This window comes from Acartia tonsa, chromosome 2 (genome assembly GCF_053477335.1).
Source record: "Acartia tonsa isolate MP-2025a chromosome 2, ASM5347733v1, whole genome shotgun sequence".
Classification (NCBI taxonomy): Eukaryota; Metazoa; Arthropoda; class Copepoda; order Calanoida; family Acartiidae; genus Acartia; species Acartia tonsa.
The window spans coordinates 45,847,882-45,871,295 of NC_137261.1; the positions used below are offsets into that span (position 1 = coordinate 45,847,882).

At 29.9% G+C, this 23,414-nt stretch overlaps 2 protein-coding genes across 2 annotated transcripts in view; both read right to left on the reverse strand.

Moving 5' to 3' along the window:
- The window catches only part of LOC145312577 (zwei Ig domain protein zig-8-like), a 16,925-nt gene extending 1,793 nt beyond the window's left edge, over positions 1–15,132 (reverse strand). Inside the window, exons 1-7 of the mRNA XM_080151832.1 lie at positions 15,108–15,132; positions 14,683–14,846; positions 12,514–12,627; positions 5,407–5,515; positions 3,408–3,519; positions 2,797–2,854; positions 225–365 (exon numbers count right to left, since the gene is read on the reverse strand). Of these exons, the coding sequence (XP_080007958.1) occupies positions 225–365; positions 2,797–2,854; positions 3,408–3,519; positions 5,407–5,515; positions 12,514–12,627; positions 14,683–14,846; positions 15,108–15,132 (723 nt within the window). The remainder of the gene's footprint in view (positions 1–224; positions 366–2,796; positions 2,855–3,407; positions 3,520–5,406; positions 5,516–12,513; positions 12,628–14,682; positions 14,847–15,107) is intronic.
- Positions 1–23,414, reverse strand: part of LOC145311985 (ATP-dependent translocase ABCB1-like) — a 516,884-nt gene that overhangs the window by 480,603 nt on the left and 12,867 nt on the right. The gene's annotated exons all lie outside the window — the stretch shown is intronic.

The following is a 23,414-nucleotide window of genomic DNA, read 5'->3' on the forward strand; positions in this document are numbered from 1 at the left end:
TGTTTTACATACTCAGAAAGAAAATTATTCATTTATCATGTAAATATGTTAGCTTTCACAGATTTATGCTTAAAAATGAGTTATTGATAATGAAAAGTAACGACCGTCGACTCTTTAACTATGACACCACTGATTTGGTTAGGTTACTATTACAAGAAAATCTAATTCATTATGTTTGATAAACTTTTGCACAGTATCTTCGATGCTACCAAACAAAGTTTAACCTGTAGAGCGTTTGGTGACTTGTTCTCTGCCAGGACTGTAACAATGACTGAGTCTGACCTCATGTTACTGGGCTGACAGGTATAGTTACCACTCTGGTCCACTGTCACACTTTCCAGTCGCAGCTTAGAACTTTTGGGGGTCTAAAAATAAATTTAAAATTGATGTATTTTTTATGTACTTATATTATAGACTGAAAGTACACTGTCAATGGAAATAGATTATACGTGGGTATTATGACAGGGTAAAGTTGTCGTCAATTAAGGTTGCTAACATGTTATAGTTATAGGTCAGTTAGTTCATGAAATTAGTTAAATTCAGTGTCAATGTATGTACTCTTAATATTATGTCAGCCACGACTAATTTTCATAAATTCATAAAAAAAAACATGCAATAGCTAATTCTAGGATCGTATTCTAGAACGTTTTCCGCGGATATTACAATTCAGATTAAAAAAAAAATTTGTTAGCCTCGAAGGATCGAAGTCCAGGGCTAACAAAATTAGTATTAATTTCATGTTTTGTATTATAATATTCGTAGAAAAATATCTGTAATACGAAATTGTACATGATTTATGGCTGAGAACCGGTTCCATTAAAGCGGATATTAATCAGTTTCGAAGCCATACTGGAAATATTATTATGATAATAGTTGGTAATATTTAAGCTTCCCTATAAATAAAAGATACATAGATGAAAGGTTTGTTTAAGACGTAGTTTAAGATTTTTTGGATATAAATGATTACATAATTTTTTTAGAACCATTATAAAAATAATACAATAATCTTGTACAGTTAACTTAAAAAATTGTATGAAGGAAAATACGTAAAGTAATTTCGGTAAACAGGCATGGAATATAAATTGATGGACAAAATAATGACGTCATTAAATGCATAATTTCATGAATATAATGCAAAGGTTATATATTGAATTCTTGTTCCTCCAAATTATGACGTCAAATGTTTGTTTCACAACAAACAATAAGGAAGTATCAAAATTGATAATATGATGAGTTTAATACATTTTGTTTAAATTTTCGGATTTAGTGCATTTCAAGGTAAAATGCTCCTGGTAACGATTATCTACAAAAATCTTTGAATTTTAAAGGTTGCTAGCTGTTAAAAGGTTAAAAGTTCAAATCATGCCCACAAAACGTTTTAAGCGGCCTAAGAAGGCCTACAAACAATCTGGAATAGCCAAGATCCAAGCATGCACAGGGAAACCTTTACTAAAGAATAATGCGTTTTGTGCATTAATGTACACTTCGAGATAACGGTGCATTAATGATTAATGACGATTCCAAATTATTTGAAGGTTTTCTTTTGTCGGTTAACATTTTGTGGGAGCATAATCTATACATTTTACTGTTTGGTCGTTGAAAGCATTTAAAGTTTATAGATTTTTGGAAGAAATCTTTACCAAGTACAGGTTACCGTGAAATGCAATTGACCCTAATTTTCGGGTAAGAAATCAAATCTAAATCAAATTTTATATATGGTTGTTTCTTAAATAATACTGCAATATTAAATAACATTTTACCATTTAGAGAATAAAGGATTTTTTTTTGTAGTTGTATTAAATAATAGTAAAGAATAAAGTTTAACAATATTTGTTAATAGTAATGTTATCTAAAATCAAAGTCTAGCAACCAACGGCCGCATAACCGCTGAAACCGCTAAAAAAAATAGTAACTAGTTGCATAGCCACGAGTAAAAATACTAAAGCTTTTGTTCTAATTTTGTTATTTGTAGAGAAAAATCTGTCCAAATAATTTGTATTCATGAGATGTTTCCATAAGGGAAAAGAATATGTCATATAAATATAAAACCAAAAATGTTTTTTAATCTTTGTGGTGAAAAAATTATAATACTGGGACAGAGAAAAGCTACTCTGTAGTTTAATTTACACAATTATGGTATTAAAATAGAAACAGCGCGCATATGTTTGACCAATTAAAAAAAATACAAAATGTTTCTTAATCGTAAATACTTGAAACATTGCAAATGAATTTCATTATTAATGTATTACGACGTTTAAAATGGTTTACTTCAATTCATATTCTTTGAATTCTACATTTTGATTCCAAAAAATTATATGCAAATAATCATGTGTTTTTATCTAAGAGACAGAGTTAAAAAAAGGTTAAGTTTTATTGTTTATAAAGAGGTTCCAAATTAAACATAAGCTGACCCATTATTTACTTCCTTATCCATTTTGATAAGCAAGTTTTAATTTAAGTGCCTTTCTTATATAAAAATTAACTATAATTCGGCTTTTGATGCAAATAGAGAACTGTACATTTTTTTTCTGGTTATCTTTTTTACAGAACTAAAATATTTTTTTTAAAATGCGCTCCTTTCTATATGCCTATTATTTTATCGTTATATGCTTTACTTTAGTTAATAGTACAATAATTAACGAGATTATGTACTTAAACTAGCGGGTATGCCCCTTAGTTGTCTCTAGTTCCCCAACATTTAATTGTAGTTTTTAAAATATGTTTTTTTACGAAAAGTATTTGACATACAACAACTAATATAGAAAATCCTTTTCTTTAAATAAAAAAAATGTTAACCTCTTCAACTGTAACTTTTTCTTGGGTGTCATAGTTTATCATCCTATCATTGTGGTACCTGAAAAATTAAAATAAATTAAAATGTTAAGTATTTGCTATTGCAGATTTCAAAGAGGTAGGGGATATCACTTCCCTTCAATTATAAAACTATTTATTGCAGGTTTAAGGGTTTTTATCATATTTTTTAATGCCTGTATAACTGAATAGTATAAGACTACAACACGGAACAGGTAGCAGAGGTAACAAAACATACATAATGAATGGAAAAACGGACAAAGTAAATTACATTACAGATGTTCAGAAAGAGCAGTAACCATTAGTAGACAGGCCTTCCAAAAATTAATTTTGATGGGGGGTATTAATACGGGCCACTAGATCAATCAAATACCAACAAGAAGCATCTTTTTTATATTAAAGCATGATCGACAGACAGACGGAACATGTAAATTATATACTGGATGCTGATTGCAGTACAAAGAACCTAAACTTTCAACCGGCTATATTAAATAGTGTTCTGGACGAATGGACAGTAAAATATAAAACAGATCTGCTACTTAAAAACGTAATTGCTTTCCATAAAAACTTAAGACAAAAATCCAATTGCTACTTACCAAAAAGTGTATTGAGGAGTGAAAGTAGCATTTTTGTGTTGACAAACTAGAACCAGAGTTGATTCAGACTTCAACACTCGTTCAGATGCACCCTGGATCTCAGCATAGGCCTCTGAAATATATTATTACTTGGATGTTGCACCAGATTTTCATTTACTCTGATAAAGTATTACTTGTAGCTTGCTAGAATAAATATAACCCAAATCCACCCCCTTTACCCCTTACCCCTTACCCTCTACTCCGACAGAATGAATAAACTTATCAATAAATGAGGTCCACATAAGCAAGCTATGCTGACGAAAAATTTTAATAAATCTAAGTATATCCTATATTCATTGTTTTTATATATAAGAATTTGAGATGATTTTTAACTTTAGAATTTTATCTCGATTAACTGACAATAATCAGAGCCCCTCGTAATCTTTAAAAGTAATACAGAGAATTTAATAGTTTTCCAGTATATTAAAATAAAATCAAAAAATGAATACCAGTTTTGTAAGCCCAGGCTTCGGACTCTGGTTGTTAAAGAAACTGGTTTTAATCTTATTATTTTTCAATATCTGCAGAAAGTTTTCTAAAATACGATGCGATAAAAAGCTATTGTAAACTTTCAAATATTAGCAACATATTCTTTTATTCTAAATGTTAAGGAAATTTTTTTAAAAGCGAAGCTTTTCTATAATTAGGGTCGGTCCGTCCGTCCGTCCGTCCGTCCGTCCGTCCGAGATAGATAGCTTTTATTCGTTAATTTAGGCATGTTAGAATTGTCCTATCGATTTCAAACTTTGCATGATGATTCCTGTAGTAGTTGGGTACGATTTAGAAAGCGTAGCAACTCTATAATCATTACCAGATTGTCCGTACGTCCATTTTAAACATGTTGATTTTTCTACTTTTTTAACAACAAATTTTCAAGTGTTTTAATTATCCGTTTGATCTGATTTTTGGTATATTGATTCCTGGGACAACAAAGAACAATATTATAAGCGAAGCAACTCTATAATCAAGTCCAAAAATGTAAGTATGTCCATAAACATTATCCTGTTTTTAAGCAGTTTTTCAACAAATTTACCTACAATTTTGATTCGACATTTATACATTTATGTTCCGATTTTTCAGTTCAGATACTATACAAGTGTTAATGTCCGTTTGTCCTACCATTTCAGTGCTTCGCTTTTATGGATGTTGTCATCCTTGTTTTAAATTGTATCATACACATTTTTAAAAGCGAAGCTTTTCTATAATTACGTCCGTCCGAGATAGATAGCTTTTATTCGTTAATTTAGGCATGTTAGAATTGTTCTATCGATTTCAAACTTTGCATGATGATTCCTGTAGTAGTTGGGTACGATTTAGAAAGCGTAGCAACTCTATAATCATTACCAGAATGTCCGTACGTCCATTTTAAACATGTTGATTTTTCTACTTTTTTAACAACAAATTTTCAAGTGTTTTAATTATCCGTTTGATCTGATTTTTGGTATATTGATTCCTGGGACAACAAAGAACAATATTATAAGTGAAGCAACTCTATAATCAATCCAAAAATGTAAGTATGTCCATAAACATTATCCTGTTTTTAAGCAGTTTTTCAACAAATTTACCTACAATTTTGATTCGACATTTATACATTATGTTCCGATTTTTCAGTTCAGATACTATACAAGTGTTAATGTCCGTTTGTCCTACCGTTTCAGTGCTTCGCTTTTATGGATGTTGTCATCCTTGTTATATTTAAAAGCAGACTACATTGTATTTGATACAAATAGTTCTTATATTATTGATAGAGTAACTACTATACAAATAAAGAAAATCCCTAAGCTCATTTGTAAGCAACCAACTGCTGCTATTTCAGGTGCGCGACATAAATAGATAAAATAGGTGGATAGCCTTGGCCCAAAACAGGCACTGTTCAACTTTCAGACAAAGGGCGTACAGTCAATACTACTGTATTATACTTAAACTTGTATTGTTACACCAAATGTCTAAAACAACTTACCTTTAACCTCTAGTATGATCCTAATATTTTGAGGCGGATGGGTGGTTGTTTGGCATTCATACACCCCACTGTCGGATAATTTCAGCCCCCGGAGAGACAGATTCCATTCCTAAATAGATAGGTATATAGTTCATAGACGTCCAAGAGTGGGTGTAAAAAGGTGTTCACTCCCTCATACTTTGAAACCTCTCATTTTTCCACTTAAATTTGAAAAAGTACATTAGATTATCCTCGCGTCGCCAAACCTATGAAACTCCCCATTTTACCACCTTAAAAAAAAACTTAAACGACCATGGTATAGTAAGATAGGTAGACGGTTGGATTGATATCTATAGGTTGAAATATAAGAAGATAGATAGAGTGGTAAATATATAATTAGATGGATAGAAAATTAGATAAATAAGTAGGTATGTTATTGATTTATATTAGTTATATTTGCACCATTACCAAAAACGGCCAAAAAGTTTTAGGCCTATTCATAAATGAAACTGGATGGCCCTATATAGAGTGTTGAATATTTAAGATCACTGTGGGCTAGAATTGAATCAAGACAAAAGTAAGTGCCGAGCCCTGGGACCTATGTATGGTGAGAATAGACATAAAACCATGATCATTCTAGGTAAAACCAAAATATTTCAGCGGGGTCTTTTTGTTTTATTTCAATTTTAATTTCTGAAAAAAAATTGAAAAAAATATGAAAATCTTTAATAAAAAACAAACAAAAACTGTTTTTAAAATTTTTTTTTCACTAAATGATACAAACAACGTATATACATACTATAAGCTTTAAAAAAATCAAAATTTTCAAATTTAGGACTGCCTTTCCAAGGTTAGAAGAAAAATCCTAACAACGAATTCTAACATATTTCTGATCAACATAGCAATAAAACGTCTTTTGCTAAATCTTTAACATCAAAATTAAATAGCACTTACTAAAGACTTTTTTTCATTTAAACTTATACTTTTTACATTATTTAACTTTTAAGATTGTGTTTTTTTTAAAAGAAAGGTTGCGTGATTTTTTTCTCATAATTAATTTATCTTAAAATGCTGCCTTATAAGTGACTGACATTGTAGGCTGTGATGGCTTAGAAAACTCAATACCAGTTTTGTTAGCCCAGGCCCTCGGCCCCTGGGACCTACAAAACTAGTTTTAATCTTTTTATTTTTATTTTACTATCTGCTAAAAGCTGTCTATAATCCCATACAATAAATAACTATTAAACATACCAATTAAAGTGAAACAGGGATCTTAAGGGATAAGACATAGGATAATAAATTGATTACTTCTTCTGTAGATTAATATTATTGGTTAAAAAGTTTGGACTTTGCATGTTTGAACCATCAAATCATTAATCAATTAATAAATTATCAATAAAACATACCAAGACTAATATTATGAACCAAACAATCAAGATGAAAATAAAGTTCCCAAAGTTTTTGAACCAATGAATAAGAAAATATTTATAAAGAACTTTGGGTACCAGCAAATTTTACATTCCAATGTCCCCTTGATCCATATTAAATCTACCATTTAAGAAATTGTTGAAGGATTTATTTATCAGGATAATTAAATGTAAACAACAAAACAACAGGGAAAAGGGGGACATAAGAACAGTACATATTACTGGTACCTGAAGTTTAATAATTAAGATAGCTCATTCGTTGGCTTAAAAAAACTTGGTACTTTTTAAAAAATCTTTATTGGTTGTAAAAATAAGCAGTACTCTAATTTTTCAACCAATAATTATCATCTGCTGAGATGGTAATTTTGTACTTGGGGGCCCACACCATTTTATTTTCCATTGTCTTATTCCTAAAGATTCTTAGAAATAGGAAAAAATTTGTTTTGTGTGGACACTGCTGGTTTGAACCATCCAATTAAGATTTAATAAAAGACCAGTTAACTTATGAGATAACGTGTCTATAAAAACTTTTGGTACCAGTATAATTTATAGTCACATGCCATACTCGGCGAGGGTGAGGTAATAAAGAGTAGCTCACTTGAGACAGCGGGTTAGGGCATAATATACTTGAGCGTGGAGCTTGATAGCCCTAGTGGCTATACAAAAGTCCATTCTCAATTACTACTTAGGTCCAAACACTAAGAAACAATGGCTACGCAAACACATAAACAGTCACATTTTCCCTCCCTTCTTGCCGATTTGCATGTATTTATCATGTATAAAATGAATTATTTGGGAGGTAGGGGGCTTTGGGCTGTTTATAACACTAGTCCAAAAAGTTCTTTAATAATAATTTCTTATTCGTTGGATTATCTTTTAGTAAAAATAATTTTGTTTTGTTTATTCTAGGTTTTTTTTTAAATGAAACTTATATGGAATGAGAGGACAATTGGCTGTTTAATACACTAGTCCCCAAACTTTATAAAGACATTTCTTATTCTTTGACTTAACAACTATGGGTACTTTTGAATAGTTTTGTTTTTGTTTGTTTTCAGGAAAAATTTAATTTGTATTGCAGCTATTCAAGACAGACGGCTGCATTTTTTGTGAAGATTCCCTAAACAACTTACTTTGTCTATCAGTAAAGTTCTATAAATATTAAAATTATAAAATACGCGAGAAAGGTTTCAGGATTTTAAGAAATTCTCTTTAAAACTGCTTGTCCATATTCCCATCTCATCCATGTTATGGATGTTGTCATTCTTGTTTCAACTCTTTATTTCAGGGATCCTAATTAAGGGTTAAGAAAAGGACAATTGATATATGTACATTTCCACAAATTATGACAAGGAAACTAACCAATTCTTATGTAAAATTATAAGTTGATTATAAGTTTGTAAAATGCTAGTTTGAAACCATCCCATAAATTTTAGTAAAAGTACACAATTTTTTTGAGCTAACGTGGGTACTGGTGTGATTTACATCCCAATGTCCCCTCCCTCTTATAGTTAGCAAGATAAATTTTAAAACGGCATTCTGGTTTTCAAAACAGGATATTTAAATAATTTGTAGGATAGAACAAAATATCCTTAAACCTTATACAAGAAGTAACAGGATGTCTTCTGTCTATGTAAGAGTGTATGTTTAACGAAGGAGGGAGAGAGTGGACTGGTCATAGAATTGTAAATCATATCCAAAGTTTTATAAACACATTTTCTCATCCTATTGATAATTTATGAATTGATTAATGATTTAATAATATTAATCTACAGAAGAAGTAATCAATTTATTATCCTTTGTCTTATCCCTTAAGATCCCTGTTTCACTTTAATTGGTATGTTTAATAATTATTTATTGTATGGGATTATAGACAGCTTTTAGCAGATTGTAAAATAAAAATAAAAAGATTAAAACTAGTTTTGTAGGTCCCAGGGGCCGAGGGCCTGGGCTAACAAAACTGGTATTGAGTTTTCTAAGCCATCACAGCCTACAATGTCAGTCACTTATAAGGCAGCATTTTAAGATAAATTAATTATGAGAAAAAAATCACGCAACCTTTCTTTTAAAAAAAACACAATCTTAAAAGTTAAATAATGTAAAAAGTATAAGTATAAATGAAAAAAAGTCTTTAGTAAGTGCTATTTAATTTTGATGTTAAAGATTTTGCAAAAGACGTTTTATTGCTATGTTGATCAGAAATATGTTAGAATTTGTTGTTAGGATTTTTCTTTTAACCTTGGAAAGGCAGTCCTAAATTTGAAAATTTTGATTTTTTTAAAGCTTATAGTATGTATATACGTTGTTTGTATCATTTAGTGAAAAAAAAATTTTAAAAACAGTTTTTGTTTGTTTTTTATTAAAGATTTTCATATTTTTTTCAATTTTTTTTCAGAAATTAAAATTGAAATAAAACAAAAAGACCCCGCTGAAATATTTTGGTTTTACCTAGAATGATCATGGTTTTATGTCTATTTTCACCATACATAGGTCCCAGGGCTCGGCACTTACTTTTGTCTTGATTCAATTCTAGCCCACAGTGAGATAGAATCAAAAAGATAAATTTGTTTTGTTTCTGAAAATTTAAAACTTTTTTCAATTATTTTCAGACAGTTTTTAGAGAAAAGACAAATATTTCAGAATACTTAACAATCGCATCGTGTTATAGACAGCTTTCCGCTGAAGTTAAAATGAAAATTAAAAGATTAGGATCAGTCTTGTTAGCTCCGAGGGGCTAAAAGCCAAGAGTAACAAAACTGTTTTCAATATTATGATTCTTCTTAGAAAACTGTTCATAATACGATATGATACATGATTTTTCAGTATTGCTTAGAACCTGTTCTAATACAGTGGATATTTAACGGTTTCGAAGCCATACTGGATCACTTATTATGAGATTGCTTTCTTACAGACATTAACTAGTATTTAATTGTGGCTTATTAGCCTAACAAACAGAATGAAAGGGCACATAAAACTAATAATCATATTTTTTATATGACACTATATAACTTTATTATAGGACAGAATACTTTTCTGTATCCGAAGAAAGTAAGTGTAGTCTGAAACCATAAAATTTTTCAATAAAATAAAATGTTTTCCAAACTTATAAAAATATAAACTCTTTAAAAGCTTTTCGATACAGTTGTACACTTTCATATCTTTTTTACTTTTTTATTATTAATAGATATATACTGTCTATACATATATGTACATTCATCAAAGTTTTGGTCGTAATAGTTTCATTTTAAAAAGTTGGACTTGTGTTTATGTGTCCAGTAGAATCTAGAAAATGTCTAGATCATTTTTACTCTAACTTTCATTATGGGTTTTAGCAGCCACAGCTGCTTTATAGCGTTCTTAGTAAAACCAAAGCCGCTCATAATAGTTTGTCACTTATAAAATTTGATAGGTTAAAGTCAATCTAACAGCCTCACAATATCTTTCTGTGTAAGATGCAGACAACCGCAGCTATGCCTTCCTTTAACAAATATCCGTGACCGAACGACAGTCATACTGTTATGAAATATGTAGAATTTTTCATAGCAAATTATTTTCCTACTTTTAATTTAATTATCTTTGAGTCAGGACCTTTTTATTGGTTCTTTTGAGTATCTTTCAAAAGAAACGCCTAAACAGAGACAAGTACTTTGAAAAATAATTCATTGTTACTGGTTAAACTCAAATCTATTAAAGTTGGTGAGATAACACCATTCTTAATTTTAAACACAAAAATTCAATCTATTGAGAAGATTTAAGTTCTTTTTTCAATTACAATTGAACTACAAATTTTTAAAGATTGCCATAAGGATACATGGAACCAATTACGAGGCTTATTTAAATATTCATATCTTCGAATATTGGTTTAAATAGATATTAGTTAACACCAAACTACTAATTTTGTTACTGTTTTCAATTTTTTCTTACAATCTTTGTCTATGTGTGAGTATGTTGGCGGTAATTGAATTAATCCTCGCCTCCCAACCCTGGCTCTCAACCCCGGGCTTAAATAAGAATCTATTAATTGCCAGACCTTGATAAATATTTTCTTTTCCCGCAAATTTTCACACTCTCAAACTAGCTAGGCTCAAAATATTTTGGTTCTATATTTCATACAAAAAATATATAATATTTAATTAAGTATGGCTTCGAAATTAAAAGATATCCGCAGGATTACGACCAGTTTTCAGCCATTCTGTAATACCATTGTATAGTATCAAGTTAAAGACATTTTCCCCGATTTTAAAATAAAATTCATTACATAAAGCTCGGACCTTGGAGGTAACAAAACTGGTTTTATTGTATGTTTTTTAATTTAATATCCACGGATAGCTGTCTTTAATATGATGCGATAAATAACTATTCTTAATTTTCTTATAGAATAATGTTGATATTACTTCCTTTAGCTTTGTCGTATTTAACTTTTGCTTGTTTAATTTAATTTCAGTTATTAATTTAATCTTTATTATATGTACTGTTATTGTTAATTCGTATATAATCAACTTTTCAAGTTTATCTATACAAATTTTCATTCAAGAAAAAAAACAAGATGATAAAAAATTTGAAAAATAATGATTTAATGTGTAATCCAAAATGATTTGGAAAATTTCAATTTGAACCATGCTAACGATCCAAATTTCCCACTGCAGAGACTTTCTACAAATACAGAAAAACAAAATCCCAATTTTTTTAATATTTTTGCACAAGTCTAACTCATGTAGCGAATTTTATTTATTTTTTTGCAAAATTTGTAAACTATGTTTTGTATGGGTTGTGTATAATATGCAAGTGTGGGTACAGTGGCTACTAGTGTGGAATATCAAAACATTTTTTAGAACTGCAAAAACGAATTCATTAAAAGTGTAGGAATATCTTTTAGACTAGATAATTTTCTTTGATTTTAAATAAAAATAGAACATTTGAATTACATGGAAAGTTAAGTGATTTCTATATTAACATTTGAGTGTAAAATTAAATCAAGACCAATCCCATTGTTTTGTTATATCCGATTGTAAACAACTAAAAAAAATGATTGTACAAATTTCATTGATTAGGCTGATTAAACACTGTAGCTTGTCATATTATTTTCTTTAATGTAATAGCACTGCATTTTAAACAAATAACCAATCCTTTCCTTGAAAATAATGCGGCCTAAATCCAAACAAATGTAACCAGCATCTGGTAAAATACAACCAAAATTGTTGTTTACTACCTTTTTATTCATATTTATACTCCAATATGCATTCAGAAAATAAACTTAACATATAGGTATGCTACCTTGATGCATAGTTCAAATGATAATTCTGTAATTTACTATAACCAACATATTATTGAAGTTCCTTAAAGTACATGACGTCATACAATACAAATGACTAATGATAGGCCAATACACAGACTAAATTACCAATGACAGGCTAGTATACATTTTAATTAACCGATTGTAGGCCAGTATAACGTCATTTTTATAGGCACTATTAAAAGCTTTATAGTAATTCTTGAATTCATTGTTCATATCTTTATTTTATGTTGAAACAATTAAATTATCCTAAAGTTGTACGATTTCGATAATTAAGATGGTTTGAATGCAAGAAAATAAGCAATACAAATGTTTTAAAGCCATGATTTGAAAAGGTAAAGTAGAAAAATTGACTTCTTTCTGAAGAAAGTCAATGTGTTTTTTTTTTATTTAAAACCAAAGTATACTTACATCTTTTCGTTTCTGTGGCTGCAACGAAATCCTTGTGTCTGTAGAATAATCTGAATCTCCCACAGTGAGAAGGGTCAATGGATTGTTCGCTGTTTCCAATCTTGTCCAAGTTATCTAGATAAATAAATCTATTATATTTCATTAACCATGGACAATTACGTCCAAAAATAGCAAAAGTAATAGGATATATTTGTTTGTGTCTGTCTGTACCAAAGGATCTTGCTTACTGCTAAACTGATATGGTTCTCCTTTACAATATAGCTTTACATAGGTACTGGGAAGGTTTATAGCTATATGATTTTTTGTACTTCTCTTCATACAAGGGTGCCAAAACTTTCTAATTAAAACTAGCTACAATTTAAAGTCGGGTTGTCGACTTCCCCCTACCCCCAACTATAGGGCCTCTAGAAGCCTTTAGGGGTGTAGTCACTAGTTTGTTAATATGTCATTAACAAAGAGCAGGTTCGCCACTTGTAATTGTAGAAAGAAAGTAAAGTATCCTGGCAGGTGTTCATAGTTGAAATTAAATTAGATTTTATACATATATTTTTCTTCAGGGCCTTTGACTTTTGTTCATAAGGAAATAGATAGATATCAACAAATAGAATAGACAGATAGATGATGCATAAAAGTGTTGTATGATATACTAGAAAACTTTGTATATCAGCTTCAAAACTTAGATTCAGAAAACTGCACCCTGGTGGCTTCACACAGTGGCCTTAAATATTTAAAAAGTAGAACCTAAAAATATTGCAATCTTATAACATTAAAGAATAAGTGTTAAAAAAATGGCTTAGAAATTAAATAAAAACAGAAAATATATGATTATTTAAGAATTTATAGCAATGAAATATTTTTTTAGTAGACTTAAACAGCAACCTACAATTTTGAAACAAACATAATTTAGCCATTACTCTTGGAGAAGATGAGTTACAGTGTAGATGAAGATAATCTCCACCTTACACGAGGTCATTAGGAGGTTTTGAATCTTGTAGCTCCTATATAAAGTGAGTAAGAGGGTAGTCACTTTTATATTCAATACCTACTAGAAACTTTAAAAAAATTAATAGGCCTTGCTTTCAAGAGAGTTTTTTAATAGTATTAAAAATAGAAAAAAAGTTTAATGATCAATAGCAAATTGTTTTCTCAAATTCATAATTATTCATATTTTTATTACATCACAATAAAATATTTTTTTGCAAAAAAAAATAGATGAATAACCCTATGCTCTGCCTTAAGATTGCATCTTATGAAGAAAAAGAAAACTTTGATCAGTTCTAACTTGATTCATTTCCTGATAGTAAACCATTCACCAGAAATATGGTTAGGGCAATACAGTTACTAGATTTTAGAATTATATATCCTAGAACTTATCTTAAATTAGTATTTATATCTTAATCTGCAAATACTTTTTTTCATCAAGAAACTCAATGAAATGAGCAAAATTAAACGAATACACTTTAAAAATTGCTTATGATCTTTTTGATAAACATAATAGACAGTACCTCTTTAAGTAGATATGTATAAGACTGATATTTTATTCATCACTGATTTAATGTAATAGTACTTATGTAGAGGGAAAATATAAAAGAATTCACTGACATGCTTTTCATATCATCAAACTTCAATTCTTTTAAAATGTATTTTTTTCAAATTATTTTTTTAACAAAATATCCAGTGTAATATTGATAAAAAAATATAATTTTATATTTTTTAAATTGACCTCGAAGATAACTTTGGAATATACTTCAGTAGAGTAGGAAAGCATAAAGAAACAAAAACTAGAAGACAGGAATAGTATACTGGAAATTAGATTCTGGAATTGTAGCTTTTAAAAATATATGAAAGAATGATATTTGTATATTTTATTTGTACAATCATGCAAATTTGAGATGTATTAATCTATGTCCAATTTACCTTTTATGAAGGACTAAATTGTATACTATGTAAAACAATATATGAAGCTTAAGATATCAAAAACCGCTAAAAACATATTGTGCTTTGTATTACATTGAATATTTCTACTTGAAACAACATTGTTTTAAAATATTTGCTTGAAGTTTGTGGCATATAACCTCCTTCCTTTAAAAAAATTGAACACCATTTCCTATTTGGAAGACGCACCTAGAGGCTACAAGTGTAACAAAATAAAGTAATAATCCCACTTACCACTCCATATTTTAGCTCCATGTTCACAGCACATGGGAGAGTGACAGAGTTACCAACATTTCCCACCACTGTTGTGTGATTTGGGGTCTGGAAAACATTTTCTAGGGTCCTCTCTTTCATCATTAACTTGCTCAGATCCTTCAGTGTTCCTGTCTCATCTCCATCTAAACAAAAATATTCGTCAATTACCTCATACGGGCGGAGATGCTGTTCATGACATGAAATGCCATGGTCCAACAACCCAGGATACCCAAGGGGAGTCAAATGTCCAAACACGCGGGGTATTAGGTAAAGTAATACCCATCAGACAACCAACCCTTTGATTGCACGACCTTAGTCTGATAAGTTCTATCTGTGCATGGTAATGAGCTGCGCCTGTTTTGGGCCAAGGCATTCCTCCTACTCTAACTAATAATGTCGCGCACCTGACATAGTAGCAGTAGGTATCATGTTTAACGTCTCCAGTGTCAAGCCGGGATTCGATCCTATCACCTCCCCGACGACGAGCGAGTGCGCTACGTGTTGATCAACGGTCGCGGATTGAAACAACATCCATACAAGTGAAGCTCTGAAATCAGAAGTAAGGACAAACGAACAATATATCTTGTAGACAGTCAGAACTCAGTAAGCAGAACATTAGTTTATAAGTTTAAACAAAAATGTTTAAAATTTGTTGCAACATTGCTTAAATACGGGATACAGTAAAAAGACAGAATTCGATTATAGATACGCCTTGCTTTTAATATTGTGCCTTGTTGCCATAGGGCTAACCTTTACAGACGGACCGACCCTAAATTATAATTATAGAAGGTTTTGCAGATATATTGACAAAATTCTATTTCATTATTTTAAAATTTTACCGCCATAACCAAGATCTTAAGTGAAAGACAAACATACACATAATTTTGCGATAGTTTAATACAAGGAAAAACAGAAATTAGAACTATGACATTTAAATTGACACTTCTAATGTAAGAAGAAATGTTAAATGTTATTGTGCAATTTTTTAAAAGCAAAGGTTCGAAGTTTTTCTGCAATAATGTTTTGATCACGTAGTTAAAGATATCTCTGACCGTTTAGCAATATGAAGCATCACAAACCTAAATAATAATCTGTTTCTACGACATTGAAAGCGTCATTCTTCTATATTTGTTGAAATTCATTTGTTTCACTTCACGTTATTGGATGTTGTCACCCATGTTAAAAGACATTTTAGATATTATTTATTAAAGTGGTTGTCATTTTCTTTACAGAAGAAAATGTTTGGGTACATGGCAGATTTACCACTAGCAAAAATACAGAGATATTACTGTCATAAACACAGTGATTTGCTGTCATAAACACAGTTTTACTGTCAAATTCACACCTGCATTTTTAGGGTGTATGACAAAAATACAGTTATTGCACTGGCATATTCACAGTTTTGCTGTCAATTATACACCTACATATTGAAAAATACATCTATTAAATTTATAATTTGTCAATTATACACCTACATATTGACAAATATACATCTATCAAATTTATACCTACTTATTTATCCATAAAATTTAATACATCTATTACATATAGAAAAATATGTGTATTAACCCACTTCAATGTTGTAGCATCATTATACATACCCCTTGATTTAGTCCCCTCTTTCTCCTTTTCTCATATCAGATTAAAAGTAGCTACTCACCAATAAACATCTGAGCGGTAAAATATTGTTTATATATTGTGAATGTAATTACAAATAAGTTTATTTCAATTATGTCTTCGTCTCAGATCTTGAGAGTGAGCACCATGTTCTGCAAAGTATCAGTGAAGGTCCAAGCAGAGGTCGTGGTTGTGGTCATGGTCGTGGTGCCAGCTCTGTGAGGGGTAGAAAACCATGTCCTTCTTGTATTAAGGAATATTCCATTTCCTATTTACCACAGCATATAACAATCTGTAAACCAGTGCCTGTACCTGTGCCCGTACCTGAAACTCTACCTGAATCTGGACATAGTTCAATTCCAACGTCTACACCTGTACCTATTTAGAAAATTAAAATGTATGTTGTAAATAAAATTTATTCATAACTTTTATATGATTTTATATTATCATGACGAAATAAATTATATAAACTGCGAACCAAAAAAATAGGCATATCTGAATTTGCAGAATAGCAGCTTTAATATTCATTTAGGATGATTTTACTGTAAATATAAAATGTAGATGCATCTTTTGGTTACAAGTTTCCACCGTTAATTTTTTATTAATCGGCACCAATGAAGCACAAGATCTCAAAAACAGCATTTTGGGTAAAAACTGGTGAACCAAAAAGATATGCAAATCCAAAACAAATCAATGGAAAAACGATATTTTTGCACTTTTCTTCTGTTTTAAAGATTGATTTTGATAAATTAACAATTTTTTAAGGGATTTATGCCTTAATTATTATGAAATGTAATATAATGTAGAAATTAATAAATTTAAAAATAAGAAATATTAGAAAAAAAGAAATTTGACCCCTATCACTTTAGAGGACAGTTGCTGACCTCCAGTCTTATGGATGAAGCTAAATACATATTAAGAATAATAATTAATCCCAAAAGTATACAAAATGATTTTTAATGTGTTAAAAAAATCCATTTTAAAATCTTGATTTTGAGGATGATGGCCTTTAAGATGCTCCTATGGGTTGTAATAGTGAGCCAAATGTTATCAAAGTGCATGACCATGATGATTACTTATATATTAAACTATGGTCCAATTTTTGTATTCATAGCAGCCTCCAGCCAAGCAGTATTAAAAAAGAAAAATAATGCAATTTTAATTACTCCAATTCATAAGGTAATTACCATAGTTTTCAGAAGATGTTTATATTTCTTGACGTCAGGCTCCATTGGAGATTGCTATGACTACAAAAAATGGTACATAGGTTGATAGACAAGTTGTTGTAATGGGCATGTACTTAGATAACATTTAGCTCACCATCATCACCAATAGGAGCATCTGAAAGGACATCATCCTCAAAATCAAGATTTTAAAATGTTTTTTTTTAACACATTAAAAAGCATTTTTGTATACTTTTCAGAGTAATTTCTATCTTTAACATGTATTAGGCTACATCCATTAAACTGGAGGTCAGCAGCTGACCTCTAAAGTGATAGGGGTTGAATTTCTTTTTTTCTTATATTTCTTATTTTAAAAAATCATTAATTTCTACCTTATACTAAATTTCATAATAATTAATGCATAAATCCCTTAAAAAATTGTTAATTTATCAGAATAAATCTTTAAAACAGAAGAAAAGTGCAAAAAAAATCGTTTTTCCATTGATTTGTTTTGGATTTGCATATCTTTTTGGTTCACCAGTTTTTACCCAAAATGCTGTTTTTGAGATCTTGTGCTTCATTGGTGCTGATTAATAAAAAATCAACGGTAGAAACTTGTAACAAAAAGATGCATCTACATATTATATTTACAGTAAATTCATCCCAAATGAATAATGAAGCTGCCATTTTGAAAATTCGGATTTGCCTATTTTTTTGGTTCGCAGTTTATTTAATAAATGTGTTAAATAAAAACAAGATTTGTTTCATATTAGTGCAACATTACTCTATAATATCCAATATTTGTCTGTTACCTTCTTTTGAAAAGTTTAGAATTATTGTTGTGTAGATTGATTTAACTATTATTAATAGTTATAAGTTTTAACAACTTAGTCAAAATATTTTAATTAATATTAATGTAAAAGTAGGTGTATTTTTGTCATCAAAACTGTGAATTTGACAGCATACTTGAATTTCATGGGTGTGAACTTGACAGTAAAACTGTGTTTTTGACAGCATAAAGATGTAATTTTGACAGTGGATAAAAAAATATTGCCAAAAATACAGCTAAAAACGAAATTGACAAAAACACACCCAATTTTTGTCAAAAACACAGTGGTTGTATTTTTGCTAGTGGTAAAAGTGGCAGCACCCCAAATGTTTTGTTACAATTGTAAAAACAGTTCCAAAGAAAATTTCAATTTTGATACTCACCATCTACTATATATCTCTACATCTCAATCGGTCCGTCAGTCTGCCTGGAATGCTCTAGAGGACATCAAATGTTTAAAAGAAAAAATGTACTTTTCTTCTTTTAAGATATAAGGTTTGTTTTTTTGTTTAAATTTTGTTGAATATTGCATGTCTACTCTATAAACCATATTTTCCGTTGGTCTATCGATAATGCTTTTTCTAGTTTTTTCTCTTATAAAAATAAATGCATTACTAATCATTTTCAATTACAATGTCTGTCTGTCTGTTGTCCACCCTATCTACTTTCACTTGCTTTGTTGTTTTTATTTTCCATTCAAGATATGAGCTACTTATGGATGTTGTCATTCTTGCTAATAAAATAACTGGACTGACAAAATTCTCTTTTTCAGTGATGATTCTTGCAGGTTTGATTGAGAAGTTTGGACGCTGCTAGTTTAAACCAACCAATCAAGAATAAAAAAATTATATATTTATTATGATTTATATTGCATTGTTAATGAGTACATATAATATTTTATTTACATCAGGGTGAGAGGAAGAATTTAAAAGTAAATTACACTAGAACCCAAATTTTTAAAATCAAATCAGAAACTTTGAGTTCTTTCAATAAATTTTAATTGATTGGTTAAAAACAAGTAGTACCCAAACTTATTACGTTAAAATTATAATTTAAGGAACAGGATATATTTGATTAACCTTATTTCATTTTTAATCAATTCATAGCCAATTGTCTTATCCCTCATGAACCCTGCTAAATATATGTAACCTGTACATCTTTACATAATAAATAATATATATATAATGTTGTAAAGCCCAAAACCAAATGTTAGCTTGTATTTTCCAAGGGATTAATTGATTGCTGGCTCATCCTAATCTAATTATGGTAGAGTTCTGTTGAATAGAAAATGAGGATTATTGGCTTGAGTGGGAGGGGGCAGGTTAAATGAATTTCCACACCCAAACAATAGAGTTACTTAAATTTTCCTTTTTTAGATAATAAAACTTTTTATAAAAAAAGTGTTATATGATATTGTTGTAACTGAAAATAAAAAAAAATAGTTCTTCAGGGTTTATTAACAGAATTAAGTCTATTGTTAATTGGTCTATTATTCTAACCAACACTTGTAATCCTACACAAACTCTCAAGCTCCCACATTTAACAAAATTCTTTATTCTTTTAGTCTGTTTTTGGGTAGAAAGTAAATAATCAAATTAACCCAGCTAACTTTGCCTACTACTCAAGAATCACTAACAATAGCATAACCTTAATAAAAGATGCAGCAATTCTACCATTTTTTATTAGAATTTCACAAAAGCTCATAAAACAAAGATGACAACATCCGTAAAAGCTAAGCTCAATAAAAATAATTCAACAACGCATTCAGTATTAAACAATATATAGAAGTCTGGAAAAAATTTCATGTTTGAAAAAAAAATAGTGAGGAGGCATGATATGGACATACTTACATTGTAATTATGAATATAGAGATTCTTCGCTTTTAACATATTGCATAGGAATATTTTTGTTAAAACAAATTTTGTTATAAAAAAGTTAAGAAATCAACGTGATTTAAATTTCTGGTAAGAATTATAGAGTTGCTTCTAAGTCATATTTAACAGTAACAGGAATCATCATATCAAGTTTTAAATTGATAGGGCAATACTAAATTAACAACCAAATATATCCTTTTACGAACATACATATAACTATAGAAAAGCTACGCTTTTAAAGCCAGCGGGTACTCATGAAATGGTTGATGCTAGCTGGGAGAAAAAGGGAGTGCAATACTCAATGGTGCAGCAAATATTTTATTCTGAAAGAAAGAAATTTCTAGTTATTGAGAGTTATTTATTTCAGCCTTTCATTTCAAATTTTATATAAAAACATGATTAATCTAGGCAAATTTATGGCAAAATATATTGATTTTATTTATATTTCTTAAAATTTATGTAAGTTATATTACAATAATTGTGTAACAATTTGTAATATTTAACTTTAGTAATTATAGTACAATTAAGCAGCTAGAATAATTATCTAACAATAAATTCACTCCATACCTTAGACAATAGAAAAATTCAAGTTATTTGTAATGCAATAAATTTACAAGGAAAAAAACTAAAAACTTTTTATGCAATTATGTAATAATATAATTGTTCTATTTTGGCAGCAAGCAAGAGAGAATTTGAATTAGGTTGTAAATAGATTTAGTTGTGTAGGTAAAGTAGGTAGAATTGTACTTACAAAGTGAGACTAGCAAGACTGAATTAGAATATATAGTTATTCTTGTTGCCAGGGGCTGCATTACAAATTTAACCATGAAGGAAACGAAGAATTTTTCTGTTATTTATAGAAGAAACTAAATATTTCATTCTTTCGTAAAGTACAAGTTTTAGATAGGTAATACTTTACTATAATAAAAAAGACCCAATGTTCTGCTCTTTGGGAGGCTCTCTATTGGTCCTTTTGCAGTCTTGAGTTAATTGCTAACAGGTAAGAAACTTTCCAACTCAGTAAAAACTCTATACTGTTTATTTGCTTAGTTCGAAATTAGTAGCGTGAAATAGAATGTTTTAGAGCGGTATATCCAACAACGATCTGGCAAAATCTTGGGGAATGGTTATACACCCTAAAATAGCCAAGAGGGGGTGCTAAGAGAGTGAAAATATATGCTCCCTTTACGCACTAAATTAGTAATATATTTTTAAAAATTTCGACGTTTAAAGGGACTGTGAACGTAAATTTTTCTCATCTTAATATCAAATCTTAACATTATCTCATTCATAATATCTCACAGATAGAGCAAAACGCGCTTTGGTTTGCTTAAAAAACGGCTTTTTCCGACGATTTTTATAAGGCAAAGGGAAAGGAAGAAATTTTCCGTATTATATAAAATGTGCATTAAATTGCTTTTTTCTCCCATTATAGCTAAAATTAAACTTTTTCACATAGTTCTTGACTTTTCCTAACGGTTAAGCTGACTTTTAACTTAATCCTTGCTTTAAACCAATGTTTACTTAGAAATTGATTAAATAAGCAATATTTTTTATTGAAAACTAATTACAATAACAAAGCTAGAAACAGGTTATTTTATTAGTATCCAATTAACTTTAGATGGCCCATCTCTCGCCCACCTTTAATTACAAATTTGTAAATAATAAAGACGCAATATTTCTTTATAAACAGTCTGATAAAAGGGTAAACTAATTCTCGAAAGTGGGTTATTTATTGTCCAACACAATAAAAAAGGATATTATTGTTTTAAATAACCTATGAGATTCAACCCTTTGTAGACAGTGAGGTATTTTTTTGTCAATAATACGAATTTAAAATAGGTCTTTATTACCTAATTACTACGTTATAAAAAATCTAATTGGCAATTTTATATCATAAAATAAATCCTTAACAGTAAGTAAATTGTTTCAACTATATTTGACAAGCTAAATATCCCTACAAACTTTATAAGAAACAAAAATGTTCAGATTTTCCCTGTTTTTTCCTTTTTCCCTCCCAAAATACCATAAAATCAAGGCATTATTCCTAGATATTTTTGTTAATAGGACGTTTTTAATTGATCAGTGTAGTGAAATGTGCTTAGAAAATGTTAAGATTTGATAATCAGATGAGAAATATTTACGTTCACACTCCCTTTAACTGAGATGTTGACGATCTGTATGTATGACTAAATGAATCACTATCATCAAAAGAAACCTTTCTTAGCATATTAGATATTCTGCTGAATGTCTGTTTTTCACCCCTTCCCATGGCAAAATCATGCCATGTACACACCGCTGCATGATATCCTTATACTAAAGTAACAGGATGCTGTTTGTGTGTTATTTGTGTGTTTGTGTGTTTGTACCAAAGGATCTCGCTAACCGCTGAACCGATCGGGTTCTCCTTAACAGGATAGCTTCTCATAGGCCTCGGGGGAGGGTACCGCCACCCTCCCAAGATAAATCGCCCCTAGAAAAAAATTCCCCCCCCAAAAAAAAACATTTTTGTAAAAAAATTTTAACTAAAAATAAAAACACTGGGCCGGGGGGCAATTTAAAATAATAAATTGGGTTATCAAATTCGACTCTCCCCTCTTCAAGTGCCCCTAGAGGCCTCTAGGGGCGTAGCCGCTAGTTATCAAATAAAAGAATATCAAAGATAAAATAATTCTTAAACTATTAAAGTCATTCTGCTGTATCATTGTATGTGTTCATGTTGTGAACGAGAAAAAATACTAAAGTGGTTTTAAGTCTGCAAAAGAGTTACAGCCATAATAAGGCAAAGACAGGTATTAGGTCTCCATTTCTTGCCATCGATTGATATAATCTAATCTTATTCAAATATTCTTTCACACTTAGACTTAAGTAGTTTATTAAAAACTTGAGCAGACAAAATTAATTTTGTTATTTGTTCTATTTTACCTAAATCAAATAAATACGGCCAAAAATTAATCTTTTTTTTAAAATCATGTCTTACTTTCTTTAACTTTAATAATGACTCTGTGTTACTGTTTATCAAAATGTTATCTCATTTGTTTCTTGCTTAAAAAAATTACTGTCTTTGGTTATTTTGCGAAAACACTTTAACGCAGTGAAGCTATAAAAATCCATGACAAACATATTTCTTTGATACCCTTGAAAATTATGGACATCAGGGTGGATAATCATTGCAATTTCACTTTCCTCCCCCCCCCCCCCCACCAGCTACATTTTACTTGACAAAAT